Here is an 18,281-nt window from a genome sequence, read left to right on the forward strand (position 1 = left end):
CCCCCCTAATAAAGTTTTAACCCCTTGATCACCCCCTGTCACCAGTGTCGCTAAGCAATCATTTTTCTGATCGCTGTATTAGTGTCGCTGGTGACGCTAGTTAGTGAGGTAAATATTTAGGTTCGCCGTCAGCGTTTTATAGTGACAGGGACCCCCATATACTACCTAATAAATGTTTTAACCCCTTGATTGCCCCCTAGTTAACCCTTTCACCACTGATCACCGTATAACTGTTACGGGTGACGCAGGTTAGTTCGTTTATTTTTTATAGTGTCAGGGCACCCGCCGTTTATTACCTAATAAAGGTTTAGCCCCCTGATCGCCCGGCGGTGATATGCGTCGCCCCAGGCAGCGTCAGATTAGCGCCAGTACCGCTAACACCCACGCACGCAGCATGCGCCTCCCTTAGTGGTATAGTATCTGATCGGATCAATATCTGATCTGATCAGATCTATACTAGCGTCCCCAGCAGTTTAGGGTTCCCAAAAACACAGTGTTAGCGGGATCAGCCCAGATACCCGCTAGCACCTGCGTTTTGCCCCTCCGCCCAGCCCACCCAAGTGCAGTATCGATCGATCACTGTCACTTACAAAACACTAAACGCATAACTGCAGCGTTCGCAGAGTCAGGCCTGATCCCTGCGATCGCTAACAGTTTTTTTGGTAGCATTTTGGTGAACTGGCAAGCAAGCACCAGGCAGCGTCAGGTTAGCGCCAGTACCGCTAACACCCACGCACGCACCGTACACCTCCCTTAGTGGTATAGTATCTGAACGGATCAATATCTGATCCGATCAGATCTATACTAGCGTCCCCAGCAGTTTAGGGTTCCCAAAAACGCAGTGTTAGCGGGATCAGCCCAGATACCTGCTAGCACCTGCGTTGTGCCCCTCCGCCCGGCCCAGCCCAGCCCACCCAAGTGCAGTATCGATCGATCACTGACACTTACAAGGCACTAAACGCATAACTGCAGCGTTCGCAGAGTCAGGCCTGATCCCTGCGATCGCTAACAGTTTTTTTGGTAGCATTTTGGTGAACTAGCAAGCACCGGCCCCAGGCAGCGTCAGGTTAGCACCAGTACCACTAACACCCACGCACGCAGCATACGCCTCCTTTAGTGGTATAGTATCTGAACGGATCAATATCTGATCCGATCAGATCAGATCTATACTAGCGTCCCCAGCAGTTTAGGGTTCCCAAAAACGCAGTGTTAGCGGGATCAACCCAGATACCTGCTAGCACCTGCGTTTTGCCCCTCCGCCCGGCCCAGTCCAGCCCACCCAAGTGCAGTATCGATCGATCACTGTCACTTACAAAACACTAAACGCATAACTGCAGCGTTCGCAGAGTCAGGCCTGATCCCTGCGATCGCTAATGCCGCGTACACACGGTCGGACTTTTCGTCTACAAAAGTCCGACAGCCTGTCCGACAGACTTCCGGCGGACTTCCGGCAGACTTTCGGCGGACTTGCAGCAGACTTTCTAACGAACGGACTTGCCTACACACGACCACACAAAAGTCCGACGGATTCGTACGTGATGACGTACACCAGACTAAAATAAGGAAGTTCATAGCCAGTAGCCAATAGCTGCCCTAGCATGGGTTTTTGTCCGTCGGACTAGCACACAGACGAGCGGATTTCGGGGTCCGTCGTAGTTACGACGTAAAGATTTGAAGCATGTTTCAAATCTAAAGTCCGTCGGATTTGAGACTGAAAAAGTCTGCTGAAAGTCCGGAGAAGCCCACACACGATCGGATTACCAGCCAGCTTTAGTCCGTCGGCGTCCGTTGGACTTTTGTAGACGAAAAGTCCGACCGTGTGTACGCGGCATTACAGTTTTTTTGGAAGCTTTTTATTGAACTGGCAAGCACCAGCGGCCTAGTACACCCCGGTCGTAGTCAAACCAGCACTGCAGTAACACTTGGTGACGTGGCGAGTCCCATAAGTGCAGTTCAAGCTGGTGAGGTGACAAGCACAAGTAGTGTCCCGCTGCCACCAAGAAGACAAACACAGGCCCGTCGTGCCCATAATGCCCTTCCTGCTGCATTCGCCAATCCTAATTGGGAACCCACCACTTCTGCAGCGCCCGTACTTCCCCCATTCACATCCCCCAACGAAATGCAGTCGGCTGCATGAGAGGCATTTTTATGTGCTCCCGAGTACCCCTACCCAACGAACCCCCCCAAAAAGATGTTGTGTCTGCAGCAAACGCGGATATAGGCGTGACACCCGCTATTATTGTCCCTCCTGTCCTGACAATCCTGGTCTTTGCATTGGTGAATGTTTTGAACGCTACCATACACTAGTTGAGTATTAGCGTAGGGTACAGCATTGCACAGACTAGGCACACTTTCACAGGGTCTCCCAAGATGCCATCGCATTTTGAGAGACCCGAACCTGGAACCGGTTACAGTTATAAAAGTTAGTTACAAAAAAAGTGTAAAAAAAAAAAAAAATATATATAAAATAAAAAAAAATAGTTGTCGTTTTATTGTTCTCTCTCTCTATTCTCTCTCTCTATTGTTCTGCTCTTTTTTTACTGTATTCTATTCTGCAGTGTTTTATTGTTATTGTTATTATGTTTTATCATGTTTGTTTTTCAGGTATGTAATTATTTATACTTTATTGTTTACTGTGCTTTATTGTTAACCATTTTTTTGTCTTCAGGTACGCCATTCACAACTTTGAGTGGTTATACCAGAATGATGCCTGCAGGTTTAGGTATCATCTTGGTATCATTCTTTTCAGCCAGCGGTCGGCTTTCATGTAAAAGCAATCCTAGCGGCTAATTAGCCTCTAGACTGCCTTTACAAGCCGTGGGAGGGAATGCCCCCCCCCCCCCCACCGTCTTCCGTGTTTTTCTCTGGCTCTCCTGTCTCAACAGGGAACCTGAGAATGCAGCCGGTGATTCAGCCAGCTGACCATAGAGCTGATCAGAGACAAGAGTGGCTCCAAACATCTCTATGGCCTAAGAAACCGGAAGCTACGAGCATTTTATGACTTAGATTTCGCCGGATGTAAATAGCGCCATTGGGAAATTGGGGAAGCATTTTATCACACCGATCTTGGTGTGGTCAGATGCTTTGAGGGCAGAGGAGAGATCTAGGGTCTAATAGACCCCAATTTTTTCAAAAAAGAGTACCTGTCACTACCTATTGCTATCATAGGGGATATTTACATTCCCCGAGATAACAATAAAAATGATTTAAAAAAAAAAAAAAATGAAAGGAACAGTTTAAAAATAAGATAAAAAAGCAAAAAAATAATAAAGAAAAAAAAAAAAAAAAAAAAAAGCACCCCTGTCGCCCCCTGCTCTTGCGCTAAGGCGAACGCAAGCGGCGGTCTGTCGTCAAATGTAAACAGCAATTGCACCATGCATGTGAGGTATCGCCGCGAAGGTCAGATCGAGGGCAGTAATTTTTGCAGTAGACCTCCTCTGTAGATCTAAAGTGGTAACCTGTAAAGGCTTTTAAAAATGTATTTATTTTGTTGCCACTGCACGTTTGTGCGCAATTGTAAAGCATGTCATGTTTGGTATCCATGTACTCGGTCTAAGATCATCTTTTTTATTTCATCAAACATTTGGGCAATATAGTGTGTTTTAGTGCATTAAAATTTAAAAAAGTGTGTTTTTTCCCCAAAAAATGCGTTTGAAAAATCGCTGCGCAAATACTGTGTGAAAAAAAAAAATGAAACACCCACCATTTTAATCTGTAGGGCATTTGCTTTAAAAAAATATATAATGTTTGGGGGTTCAAAGTAATTTTCTTGCAAAAAAAAAAAAACTTTTTCATGTAAAAAATAAGTGTCAGAAAGGGCTTTGTCTTCAAGTGGTTAGAAGAGTGGGTGATGTGTGACATAAGCTTCTAAATGTTGTGCATAAAATGCCAGGACAGTTCAAAACCCCCCCAAATGACCCCATTTTGGAAAGTAGACACCCCAAGCTATTTGCTGAGAGGCATGTCGAGTCCATGGAATATTTTATATTGCGACACAAGTTGCGGGAAAGAGACAAATTTTTTTTTTTTTTTTTTTGCACAAAGTTGTCACTAAATGATATATTGCTCAAACATGCCATGGGAATATGTGAAATTACACCCCAAAATACATTCTGCTGCTTCTCCTGAGTACGGGGATACCATATGTGTGAGACTTTTTGGGAGCCTAGCCGTGTACGGGACCCCGAAAACCAAGCACCGCCTTCAGGCTTTCTAAGGGGCGTGAATTTTTGATTTCACTCTTCACTGCCTATCACAGTTTCGGAGGCCATGGAATGCCCAGGTGGCACAAAACCCCCCCAAATGACCCCATTTTGGAAAGTAGACACCCCAAGCTATTTGCTGAGAGGTATAGTGAGTATTTTGCAGACCTCACTTTTTGTCACAAAGTTTTGAAATTTGAAAAAAGAAAAAAAAAAAAGTTTTTTCTTGTCTTTCTTCATTTTCAAAAACAAATGAGAGCTGCAAAATACTCACCATGCCTCTCAGCAAATAGCTTGGGGTGTCTACTTTACAAAATGGGGTCATTTGGGGGGGTTTTGTGCCACCTGGGCATTCCATGGCCTCCGAAACGGTGTTAGGCAGTGAAGAGTAAAATCAAAAATTCACGCCCTTAAAAACGCTGAAGGCGGTGATTGGTTTTCGGGGCCCCGTACGCGGCTAGGCTCCCAAAAAGTCCCACACATGTGGTATCCCTATACTCAGGAGAAGCAGCTAAATGTATTTTGGGGTGCAATTCCACATAGGCCCATGGCCTGTGTGAGCAATATATCATTTAGTGACAACTTTGTGCAAAAAAAAAAAAAAAAAAGTGTCACTTTCCCGCAACTTGTGTCAAAATATAAAATATTCCATGGACTCAATATGCCTCTCAGCAAATAGCTTGGGGTGTCTACTTTCCAAAATGGGGTCATTTGGGGGGGGGTTGTGCCACCTGGGCATTCCATGGCCTCCGAAACTGTGATAGGCAGTGAAGAGTGAAATCAAAAAGTTACACCCTTAGAAATCCTGAAGGCGGTGATTGGTTTTCGGGGTCCCATACGCGGCTAGGCTCCCAAAAAGTCCCACACATGTGGTATCCCCGTACTCAGGAGAAGTAGCTGAATATATTTTGGGGTGCAATTCCACATAGGCCCATGGCCTGTGTGAGCAATATATCATTTAGTGACAACTTTTTGTAAATATTTTTTTTTTTTTTTTTTTTTTTGTCATTATTCAATCACTTGGGACAAAAAAAATAAATATTCAATGGGTTCAACATGCCTATCAGCAATTTCCTTGGGGTGTCTACTTTCCAAAATGGGGTCATTTGGGGGGGTTTTGTACTGCCCTGCCATTTTAGCACCTCAAGAAATGACATAGGCAGTCATAAACTAAAAGCTGTGTAAATTCCAGAAAATGTACCCTAGTTTGTAGACGCTATAACTTTTGCGCAAACCAATAAATATACGCTTATTGACATTTTTTTTACCAAAGACATGTGGCCGAATACATTTTGGCCTAAATGTATGACTAAAATTGAGTTTATTGGATTTTTTTTATAACAAAAAGTAGAAAATATCATTTTTTTTCAAAATTTTCGGTCTTTTTCCGTTTATAGCGCAAAAAATAAAAACTGCAGAAGTGATCAAATACCATCAAAAGAAAGCTCTATTTGTGGGAAGAAAAGGACGCAAATTTCGTTTGGGTACAGCATTGCATAACCGCGCAATTAGCAGTTAAAGCGACGCAGTGCCAAATTGGAAAAAGACCTCTGGTCCTTAGGCAGCATAATGGTCCGGGGCTCAAGTGGTTAAAGTGGTATTAAATTTAAAAATGCCGACAGGCAGGGCTTTTATGGCAGAATAGACACTATTGTTCTCTTGTCATAAATACTTCCTCCTGCCTGTCAGCGGTAATGTACACTGAGCCACACATGTGCAGCTTAGAATACATTTTGGCACCCACTCTGTGCCATGGCGATGTGGCTCCCATGCTCATGCGTGGGAATGACATCATAACGGTCTGCCCTTTCAAGCGACCGGAAAGGAGTTAACCCAGAAGGAGACCGGGTAAAGATGGAAATGTCTACGCACTGACACCGCAGGGCTGGAGGTCTTCTTTTAATTTCAATTTTTTTTTTTTGGGAGTTTTTAGTGGGAACAGAAAACAAATAGGGATAAGGAAACATAGTTGGGAATATACAATATTCGTATACTTTACCATGTGTATGACTTACTGAGTATATTTATCCTCTCATTATTTGCCATTGCTCAATGGTGTAAGAGGATTTGAAGTCTATTTCCCATGTTCTCATGGTTGGAGTCTTAGTAAATGCTGATTTATGGTTTAAGAAGTTATAAAATAAGGAGATGCCTTTAATATAAGTGGTAGGGTTTGTGACATAAAGAAATATTCTCCAAGGTATTTTAGTGGAGGGGTTAGGGATAGTTGCTAATAGATGCGAGATTTTAATAAAAGTATATATATCATTAGGTTGCAGATCGTACTCGATTTTAGTTGCTCTAAATGTCTTGAGTGATGGACCAGTTCGGATATCATCTACCGTGTTGATACCTTTGGATACCCAGTGTTTGACTTTGAGGTTTGGAATTAATAGTTGAAGGCTTGCAATAGGTAGGGGGATGGTTTTAGTGATCATATCGTCTAGTGAGGTTTTTAAAAATAGTTTCCATACCTGTATAGTTGCTTTCATAGTGGGCAATATCCCCAATGGCAACTGAGGGAGATATCTGCTGACTAATAATAATTAGTGTAATTTTACACCAGGGCATTGGTGGTTCTCTAACTCGTACCATCTAGAGTTTTGGTTACCGTATATACTCGAGTATAGGTCGACCCGAATATAAGCCAAGGCACCTAATTTTACCACAAAAAACTGGAAAAACTTATTTTCTCGAGTATAAGCCTAGGGTGGGAAATGCAGCAGCTACTGGTAAATTTCAAACATAAAAATAGATACTAATAATGTTTTTGAATATTAATTTCAAAGAAAAACAGTAAACTAGCTCTGTAAGTGGAAAAGAGGGCAATAAAAACTATATGGTATCAACAATAACTTTAAAAGTACAAAAACCTTAGCTGATCAGCAACCAAGCTAAAACACAAGAGTTCAAATCCCTCAAAACTGGATTCCTCCTCATCATCTTTATGTCCAAACAGAGCTTCCGCATTAGCTGGTGTGAGGTTATCAGCATAGACATTGTCATCATCACTGAGTTTGCAGTCATCACCGTCACTGCTGTCGTTCTCAAACAAAGCGCTGTCTTCACTGCCGTCCATAGCATTACTAATGCCACATTTCTTGAAGGCACGTTGCACCATGTCCTCCGGAATCTCTTCCCATGCATCACCAACCCACTTTGCTATCAATTCTATGTTGGGCTTAATCAGATTTCCACCTTTTTGTCAGTCGGGCTTGACCAGGTGACATCCATTCATGCCACATCTTTCGCACATGGTCTTTGAAAGGTTTATTTAAACACACATACAGCGGCTGCAATACAGATGTAAGCCCACCTGGAATAATGGCCAAAGTAACTTGAGAAGATTTTGCCATTTTTTTTTTTTTTTTTATGTAATCAGATGTGTGAGCTCTGAACATATCCCAAACTAGCAATGATGGTTTTTTCTTTAAGGCTGCTCCTGGTCGTCTGTTCCAAATTTCTTCCAGCCATTTTTTTGTTCCGTCTTCATCCATCCAGCCTTTAATATGTGCGCGCACTGTAGTTCGTGGTGGGAATTTGACCTTTTTAGGCAAGGTCTTTCTTTTAAAAATAATGACAGGCCGCAGCTTAGTTTCGTTAGCAAACCAAACACGACAGAACGACTGTGAAATGTTTTTTTTCATTTCCCGTGGTTCTGAGAAAAATAGTTTTGGCTCCCAAACTTGCCACAGTTCTGTTGCTTGGAAGATCAAAGGTCATAGGTGTTTCATCCATATTTCCAATATCTCCCAGGTCATAGTTATGGATCCTTCTTTGTTTTATGATGAATGAATGGAATTACATCACTTTTTCATCAAGGTCTTTTGGCAACTTCTGTGAAATCTTTGTTCTTTGCCGCAAACATAGGGCAAATCTATTCATGAAGTGGGTACACCATCCTGCTGACGCAACAAAATTTTCAATGCCTGGTGCTTTTAATTTGTCATCTTTGGCCATTTGAAGGGCACGTAAGCGAATTCCCATGCGTGTTACACAGTAACCATTTTGACGACACTCCATAACCCATTTATGCAATTCAGTCTCTAGCGCCCCATATGAAGTTATTAAACCACATCAAGCTTTTTTATCCTTTGGAATCTTTTCCAAGTCAGCTTTCATTTTCCGCCACTCCCTCACTTGTTTTTCATCAACACAAAATTCCCTACTTGCAACACTGTTATTGCTTTCTTCTGCTCTTGACACAACCTTAAGTTTGAAACCAGCTTCGTATGACCTGCGTTTTTCTTTTGGTCCAGGATTACCGGTAGAAGTATTGGGATCCATTTCTAACAGAATAAAAAAAAAAAAAAGACTTGTATAGTTTGAGGCCTAATGCAGGCTGATGATATTACAGAATGTGATGACATGACTGTTTGCATAAAGCAGTCTGTGTTAGGGCTCATAATATACATTCTACCAGTGCCCATTATATACAGCCTGCCAGTGTCCATTATATACAGCCTGCCAGTAGGAACCTGTACCAACCATAGCTCTGGTCCCAATACACACATTATCTGGTATAACATGTCAATATTTTGTTTCTGCAATGTCATACATACATGTGGCAGTTATTGGAGTGGAGCAGAACAGTACAAGTACACTCACCGCATGTGAGATCGATGTCCCGCTGTGTCAGATCACCGCGCAGCCGCGGTAGCGATGTCCCGCCTCCTATGACACACCGCACAGTGATTCCTAGCATTGGATCACTGTGCCGTCTGTCACAAGAGGAGGCGGGACATCACGGCGATCTGACACAGCATGGGAGGGAGGGGAAATGTAACACAGGCCTGAGGACACAAGAGGAGGTGGGACATCGTTAATCGGCGCGGCGATCAGACACAGCATTAGAGGGAGGGGCGCCGGGCCATTCACACGCGTCACCCAGCGGCACGGGCCCGCCCCTTTTTCTCCTCTATTTCAGGCATTTTTGTTCACTGACTCGAGTATAAGCCGAGGCGACTTTTTTCAGCCCAATAAATGGGCTGAAAAACTCGGCTTATACTTGCGTATATACGGTACCTGGAAACCATTGTTTCATTTGGGATAAAATGGCTGCTATATAGTAGTCCTTTAGGAGGACATGCCCTACCCCCCCCCCCCAGCTTTTTGGGATTTAGTCAGTTTTGAAAAGGCACACCTACTTTTTTTTCCCTTGCCACATATATCTGTTAATTATAGATTGTGCTTTAGAGAAGAATGAGTCAGGGACCGGAATGGGGAGGGTTCGGAATAGATATAAAAATTGAGGTAGTACGGTCATTTTAAAAGCAGCTAATCTGCCAGACCAAGTCAGTTCTGATTTGGATATGGCATCCAATTTAGAGTTAAGATTGTGAAGAAATTTTAAGTAATTCGACTCAATCAGTTGTTCTACAATGCAGAGGTATTGTATTCCTTTAGAGCTCCATGAATATGGGTAATGCCTTTGCAATTTAGTTTTCATGTGAACGTTTATTTCTAGACCTAATATGTGGGATTTGCTTTCATTTACTTTATAGTATGATATATGATTGAACATCGCTAAAGTTTTATATGCTGCAGCCAGGGAAGAGTCTACCTCTGTTAGGATCATAATGATATCATCAGCGAATAAACTGATAGTATGGATATTATCTCCTGCAGGGCAGCCTTTGATATCTGGGTGATTTCTGATGTAGATGGCCAACGGTTCCATTAGTATATTAGAAATTAAAGGAGAAAGTGGACACCCTTGCCTGGTTCCATTTTGAAGTAGAAAATGGAGAGGATAAAACACCGGACAAATATACCCTGGCCGAAGGACTTGAATATAGAGCCTTAATGGCTGTAAGGATATTCCCATTGAATCCAAATGATTCAAGTACTCTAGTTGGGTATAACCAATGTATACGATCAAAGGCTTTCTCTGCATCCAATGTCAGAAGCAGAGAAGGCCTTCTTTGCGTCTGCATAGGAGGTCTTTTTTTAACAGGTAGTTTGTCATACTGTGCTAGTATGCGGTATATAATAGCACTTTATAGCATAAAGCTGCAGGGGGTCCGGAAAACAACAAAAAAAATGTACAAATGTAATACTGTTTTAAATGCTAGATTCAAACTATCATTAATCCCAGCACTGTGACCTGGAGGTTTGGTTTGGCTCTTCCAAACATCTTTTTTGCTATATAGCATTTTGCAGGTCTTCCAAGTTAAGAGTAAAATGAAGAACTAGAAAAATAGTAGTTTGGGGTTTAAGTGATTCTAAAGGTTTTTTTATATAACAAAAATGTTTTACTTATCTGCTCTGTGCAATGGTTTTGCCACAGAGCAGCCTCAATCCTCTTCTCAAGTTCCCCGCCAGAGCTCCTAGCTCCACCCCCTTGACCAGTGCCCCCAATAACAATCCACTTGCTATGGGGGCACTGGTGTGTGCTCGCTCCCTAGCCCCGCTCTATGCGCCCATAAGACACAGAGCCGCAGCTTGGCCCTGCCCCCCGCTCTCTTTTTATTTGGCTCACTGGTCTCATCTGCTGAAGAGAGAGAGAGAGACCCAGGGACAGCTGAGGCTTCTGTGCACATCGCTGGTTCAAGTGGGGTTCAGTTGAGTATAAGGGAAGGGCTGTCGGGGGAGCAGCTCACAGAAGGTTTTTTACCTTCATGCATATAATGCATGAAGGTAAAAAACTTTCAACCTTCACAACCACTTTAACCTTGAGCGCTGTGGGTTCTTTCTAACCACAGTTGAGCTGCATCCACTCCTGTAGCCCACAGCTCACTGTACTTATCAACTTCAACAGAAGAATCTGCTGTTGTGAAATCCTGTTTCTTGCAAAGAACATTCATAAGAACATATATCCCTCATGTGCTAATGAACTCCAGAGCTTTCTATGTGGAATTTAAACCCATACTGAGAGAAATAAGGAAGCTGGAATTGACCACCTCTGCCTGGAAATGCTAGTTAACCTGCTGCCCCTGGTTTTATTAGTTTGAGTCGCTGACCTGGAACAAGCTTTCAGACTGAAGCCACAACCCCTAAAATGAATACATATTCAGGGCCAGTGACTACAAAAGTATTGAAGCCATAGGATCAGGGCAACAGTGAGGCAACTAGTATTTTTCAAGAGGGATATCAGCAGTGGCAGCCTCAATATTTCTTTTAGTGCAAGTATCATTTCAGTGCGTTGCTACAGTAATTTGATCATCATCAGTCAACTGCACAAAATAACTCACCCTGAATGTACATCTGTAGCAATAGTCAAGCTTGTCTTAAAAAAATAGCCTGGAAATATGTCTCATACAGCATTTCTATAGGGTTTGCTAGTAATCTAAATGAAACCTTTAATTTCACTGTTTTTTTTATGCTGCCAAACAATTCAACAAACATATAATTGCTTGGCACATGGCAACAAGTCTACTTTGAGAGGTACATGATATTTGGGTCTTGTCCTTAGTAAAAGGCTAAGCATTTGCAGTGTGTCTTTTTCTGGTAGCAATTGTTGATGATTCTTTTGACTATATGTTTTCCAGGTACCCATGCACAAATTTGTAAGGTTGACTGAAGAGAATAGAGTGGAATATTTAAGGACAAAAATCTTTCAAGAACTATTGGACGATCAAAGTGCACTGGAGGGCACCACAGCAGAGCAGGACTTGGAAAAAAACCCTCTATGACACAAAGGGTTATTTTCATTAAACAGCTTTGCAGATTGAAATGTGTCATAAATAATTTTATCCCCATGTTTTTTCTGTCTTCTAGGAAGAGACTGTTGTAATTCACAACATACACTATATTAATAAATATGCTATTTTTATTATATCTCTGCAGTTTCTTTTGTATTATTTTCTTTATCATACAGCATGGGACACAGAGCCTTAAGTAATTACTTAATGGGTTATAGGCCACCTTCAGGGGTTGACACTGGTAAACCCAATCAAAGGAAGTTTACTCCCTATATAACCCCTCCTCCTTCCAGGAGCACGTCAGTTTTTTCGCCAGTGTCTAAGGTGTTGGTCACAAGTGAAGAAGTGCTCTGAGGCTTCCTCCATAAAAAGAAGCTAGATCCATACAAAGTGCCACTGAGGCCTAAGATGGATGGTACCTGGGACCTTGTATCTGAAGCACAAGGTTTTGCCTGTAATGCCTCTCTTTGTAGGGTTGGAACCCAGGGATTAAGTCTTGTTACATTGCCTAAAGCTTCCGGATGGGGTGCTTGTACATGGCCCAAGGCAGTTGGAACCCCGTTTTAGGGACCCAGTCCTTGAAGGTTTGCTAAACGCAGCCCGCCGTGATGGGTGAAGGTTGGATTTTCTGTTAATTCAGCAAAATCCTGCGGGGAGGATAAGGTAAGGGAAGAAACTTGGATTTTAAAAACATCTTAGTATTTCTTCCATTAAAGGAAAAAATGTTGTCATGCCTTAAAATCTCCACTAGATGGAGTCTATGCACATACGTTACTTTGTTGTCTTCACTGTTAGCTCAGTCCATGACTGGCTGCACAGTGTGTGGACGGAGATTTGCAAGGTAAAAAATAAATCTGCAAAAAATGTCTTTTTCTCCCCCTGATGAGACCAGAGGGACGCTGTGGGGGATGCGGAGGTCCCGCTATTTTACCACACTTTTTTTCCTGCACTTGGCTGAATTTTATAGCGGCTTTTAAAGTCATGACTATTTTCAGCGATTTAGTGCAATTTATATACATCATATACAGTATATACATACATATTTAAATGAACCAGAATGCTGCATAAAAATACATGTTCTAGTTGAGTTTTTAATGATAAAATATATTAGTATGGTCATCTAAAACTAAGACTGTTACACCCCATTATCCCACAGGCTAATCACTTAGCAGTGCCTTCGTGATATACAAATATTTCAGAACCACACTGAACCATTCACCAAAAAAAAAACAAAAAACATTTCCCCTGTTAGATATGCTAAGACAATGGACACGATTAAATATATACTGTATATGAATATGTAAATATGCTGAATTCTAATCATTGGTAAGGAAGGAAAAGGGGGAAAAACCTTCACCAATGTACATAAGTTCTGAGGAGTGTTTTTTTTTTTTTTTTTTTCCTAAACATCTTAAAAATGGAAATATGTACATGAAAAAAAGGCATAATGATATTTTAGGAAATCCAAACAAGAAAGTAACAATAATCCAGGTTGCAGGGATGCATTTTATGTATGCACATACAGTGCCTTGAAAAAGTATTCATACTCCTTGAAATTTTCCACATTTTGTCGTGTTACAACCAAAAACGTAAATGGATTTTATGTGATAGACCAGGGCTCAAAATTTCAAGTCTGGAGCTACTAGCCAGGCCTTAAGTTAATCGCCACAATTTGCCCCACCCAACACCTACCCTGCCCTGCCCCTAAACATGCCCTCGCAAATTATCTCATGAAATTACACTTAAATGTTTTATGCAGAAGTAAGCTACAAAAATAAATATTAACAACTTTAACAATATTAACATAAAGCATATTTCATTGATCTGACTGCGATAAATAAAATAAGGATAATATATGATTGGCTACTAAAGGTACTCTCCCAGCTGGTTTGGTCCGCTGTTTTCAGCGAGGGTCTCTGTATATGTGTCAGCCAGCCATGGATTCAAAATGGAAATGGATTCAAGTCATTATTTCTTTATCGTACATCACGGGACACAGAGCACCATAATAATGGCTAATTGGGTTATACGCTACCTTTAGGTGATTGGACACTGGCAACCAATAGTAAGACTGTTCCTCCCATATAACCCCTCCCATACAGAAAATACCTCAGTTTTTTCGCCAGTGTCTTGAAGGTGATGGTCATGGCTGTTGAAACTCTTCAAAATTCTTCAAATAAATGTCCCAGTGAGGATGTTATAATCGGATCCATTCGGATGGCATAAGATAGCTAAAGTGGATGGTACCCGAGCCCTCGGTTCAAGAGCAAGGTTTTGCTTGTAATGTGTCCTAAATGGCGCTAGACCCTTGTTAAATTGGTATTCCTGGTCATAACTTTCCCAAGGTAAACCAGAAGGGTGCTTTACAGGTCCAAGGGTGTGGCCCCCAAAGAATGGGGACCCGGTCCTTGAAGGTCCTCAGAGGTGCTACCTGCCGTGATGGGGGAAGATTGGGCCTGATAAGACAGGCCCTGCTGCTTGGGATGGTGAGTACTCCCTTTGGGAATTTTTATATATATATATATATATATATATATATATATATATATATATATATATATATATATATATATATATATATTTATATATATATATATATTTATATATATTCCCTCTGTGCCACTGGAAAGCCTTTGCTTGTGTCTGTAAGGTTACAGATTGCCAAGTATGGCGCGCACTTATGGCGGGCGTGCGCATCCGGGCACGGCAGATGCGCCGTGCATGCCGCTGGTCACGCGGGAGCGTGCATGCGCTCAGTCCATGACTAGGCAGGCTTTATAAGGAGCTGGAGCTCCTGGCGTGTGCTGGGACAACACAAGACGATACTTGGGCACGTGAGTCTGGAGGTTTTTGGACACAGTTGCAATAGGTTAAACACTGGTTTCAGCTTGTGGGGAGTACTTTTTTCTCGTGTGTGAGCAATGTCTTCCAGAAAACGAGGTACAGGGAGCAGGGCAAGCACAGGGGTAAGAGTACCTTCCTTGAAAACAGGAGACCAGCCCCATGCTGATGCAGCCTCAGTCTTCCCTGAAAGACTCGCGGCATCTGGCCTGGCTGAGCCATTGCATTTGTCAGGCATAGTGGCCACCACCAATATTCCTGCCTCGGCTTATGTTACAAAGGATGATTTGGCATCTGCCTTAGCAGGCCTTGAAAGCAAAATAGCTGGCATGATTGCTTCTGTAACACAGGGAGGGAAGAAGCGTAATTGATCTCCCTCCCCTGAGCCTGGGCCAAGTGGAGAGTCACTAGAGCATCAGGACTCTTATAGCCAGATGGGTCCAGGTGATCTGGAACCAGAGTGGGCAGAGGATTTGGAGGAGGTGGCCATTAAAGACCAGGAAGAAGGAGAGGCTGAAGAATCCTCAGCTGAGGACTCAGGTTCGGAGAAGCCAATTTCAGCCTCCCATTCCCAGAAATTGTTTATCCAATCTCTGACTGAGATGGTACGAGTTGGGTTTAAGTTACCTTCGGTTCAGGAGTCTGGACTCTCCTGTTGTACTTTGGGATCCTTGCAACCTCAGCAAGGTTCCCAAGCGTTCCCTTTGCATCCTCTATTGGAGCAGGTGATCTACGCAGACTGGGATCATCCTGACAGGATATTCTTGCCTCCAAAAAGGTTTTCTATCTTATATCCTATGGAGGAAAAATTCAGGAAGAGATGGGGTACACCTTTGGTGGATGCCGCCATTTCTTCAGTGAATAAGAGTTTAACCTGCCCAGTGGATAATGCCCAGGTATTTAGGGATACGGCCGATTAAAAAGCTAGAGTCCTTATTAAAAGCCTCCTTTGCGGTGGCTGGTGCAGCAGTTCAGCCAGCAGTTGCAGCTATTGGGATTTGCCAATACCTAAAAGACCGCTTTAAAAGGTTAATACAAAATCTGCCTTGTCAGGAGGAACCTTCCGAGGAATTGTCGGAGCTTCCTCATGCTTTGTTTTGCAGTGGATGCATTGAAAGACTCAATTCAGCAGATGTCTCGTTTTGCGTTACTGTCCGTACATATGCGAAGGGTTTTGTGGCTAAAGAACTGGTCTGCTGAGACGCCATGCAAGAGGCTACTTGCAGCTTTTCCATTCCATGGAGAAGGCTTGTTTGGCGAAGATCTGGATAAATATATCCAAAAGATCTCTGGAGGAAAGAGAGCCGTCCTCCGTACTAAAAGGAGAGGTAAGCAACCCTCTTATACAATTCCCAATGCTCCAGGACCTAGTGCTTCTTCCCTCAAGCGGTATCGACGGCCTCAGCCGACAGGTTTTAAAAAACCTCAGGATCAGAGGAAGCCCTGGAACCAAAAGCCAGCCAAGTCCAACTCCAAGTCAACCTTATGAAGGGACGCCCCTGCTCTCACAGGTGGGGGGCAGGGTTCGGCTGTTGTTGGATGCATGGGAAGATCTGGTCCAAGACAGATGGGTTATTTCCACTATAACACAGGGTTACAGAATAGAGTTCCGGGAAATCCCTCCAAGCCGTTTTCTGTACTCAAGGGTCCCGTCGGATCCAGAGAAAAAAATGCCTATTCCTAGCTTCGCAGCATCTTCTGAAGCAGGGGGTAATTGTCAAGGTGCCGCACGAAGAAAGATTCGAAGGGTTTTACTCAAACCTTTTTACCGTGCCGAAACCAAATGGGGAAGTAAGGCCCATTTTGGACCTCAAGGCTCTCAACTTTTCTGTAAACATCCGGCCCGGTTCGTTCAATAATAAAATCTCTGAGAAAAGAAGATTATTTAGCGTCCATAGATATCAAGGACACATACCTTCATGTACCGATCTTCGGTCCACATCAAAGGTTTCTGCGTTTCGCAGTAGAAGGCCGTCATTTTCAATTCATGGCACTGCCATTCGGTCTAGCCACTGCCCCCAGGGTTTTCACAAAGATTCTGGCCCTGGTATTGGCGTCCCTAAGGTCCCAGAAGATCTCCATGGTAGGTTATCTGGACGATCTTCTCTTGAGGGATTGCTCTTGCCCCATCCTGATCCAAAACGTATCAAGAGCGGTGCGGGTTTTACAACTCCTGGGTTGGATTCTAAATGTGGACAAGTCAACCTTTTGTCCAACCCAGGCCTTGGTATATCTGGGTCTGGTCTTGGACACCACCCAAGAAAGGGTGTTTTTACCCCCCTTGAAGGTTGTTTCCTTAGTGGAACTCGTCCAGAAGGTGAAAAAAGAACCAAGGCCTTCTATTCGGCTGTGCATGAGGTTGCTGGGAAAAATGGTGTCATCCTTCAACGCAATTCCATATGCACAGTTCCACTCCAGGGTGTTCCAGAACAGCATTCTGGAAGCCTGGGGCCAGCATTCTGGAAGCCTGGGACAGGTTTGCTCGAACCTTGGATCATCCTATGGTTCAACCCCCACAGGTACAATGGAGTCTCTCTTGGTTCAAAACCAGCAATTTGAGAAAAGCAGTCTGGAGGGTGGTAACTACAGACGCCAGTCGCCTCGGCTGGGGAGCAGTCCTGGAGGAGGCGTCTGTCCAGGGAATATGGTCCCAGGCAGAAAGGACCTTGCCCATCAACCTATTGGAGATTCGGGCAGCTCGTCTGGCTCTGCATTTCTGGACGTCCAGGTTACGGGGTCTCCCTGTCCGAGTCCAGTCCGACAACTCTTCGGTAGTGGCATATATCAACCACGAGGGAGGTACGAGGAGTCGGGCAACCCAAAGAGAGGTAAATTACATATTGACGTGGGCAGAAAAACGTGCCGTTTCTTTTGGCAGTGTTTATACCAGCGCTGGACAATTGGCAGGCAGACTTCCTAAGTCACCAGAAATTGTTGCCAGGGGAATGGTCCCTGCATCCCGAAGTTTTTCTACAGATCTGTCAACACTGGGGGACCCCAGATGTGGATCTGCTGGCATCCAGATTCAATTCCAAACTGGACAGGTTTGTATCCAGGACCAAGGATCCACTTGCTGTCGGGATAGACGCATTAGTTCCTTGGGATCAGTATTCTCTGATATATGCCTTCCCACCGATCCAAATTCTGCCGCACTTACTACGCAGAATACAGGAGGAACGAAAGGCAGTGATCCTAGTGGCCCCAGCGTGGCCTTGGAGATCCTGGTACTCTGAGATTGTGAAATTCGCAGTGGGGGACCCATTGGTCCTTCCGTGCTGTCCAGACCTGTTGTCTCAAGGACCCATATTCCATCCTTCTTTACGGCTGCTGAATTTGATGGCATGGCTATTGAGACAAGAATATTGAAAGACCGTGGTATCATGGGCTCAGTCTTGTCTACTCTGATAAACGCTAGAAAGTCAGTTTCTAGAGCTATCTATTATAGAGTCTGGAAGTCATAAATTTCTTGGTGTGAGGAAAGGAAGTGGAACCCTCGTAGGTATACGATTGGAGTTCTGGCCTTTCTTCAAGCGGGAGTAGACTTGAAGCTGGCTTTGGGGACAATTAAAGGACAGATTTCGGCCTTATCGGTATT

The 18,281-nt window shown here is 43.4% G+C and overlaps 1 protein-coding gene across 1 annotated transcript in view; it reads left to right on the forward strand.

The window, feature by feature from the left end:
* The window catches only part of FASTKD2 (FAST kinase domains 2), a 97,759-nt gene extending 85,778 nt beyond the window's left edge, over nucleotides 1-11,981 (forward strand). The window contains exon 12 of the mRNA XM_073633392.1: nucleotides 11,693-11,981. Within this exon, the coding sequence (XP_073489493.1) occupies nucleotides 11,693-11,836 (144 nt within the window). The 3' untranslated portion in view covers nucleotides 11,837-11,981. The remainder of the gene's footprint in view (nucleotides 1-11,692) is intronic.
* The last annotated feature ends 6,300 nt before the right edge of the window (nucleotides 11,982-18,281 follow it).

This window comes from Aquarana catesbeiana, linkage group LG06, assembly GCF_042186555.1.
Source record: "Aquarana catesbeiana isolate 2022-GZ linkage group LG06, ASM4218655v1, whole genome shotgun sequence".
Classification (NCBI taxonomy): domain Eukaryota; kingdom Metazoa; phylum Chordata; class Amphibia; order Anura; family Ranidae; genus Aquarana; species Aquarana catesbeiana.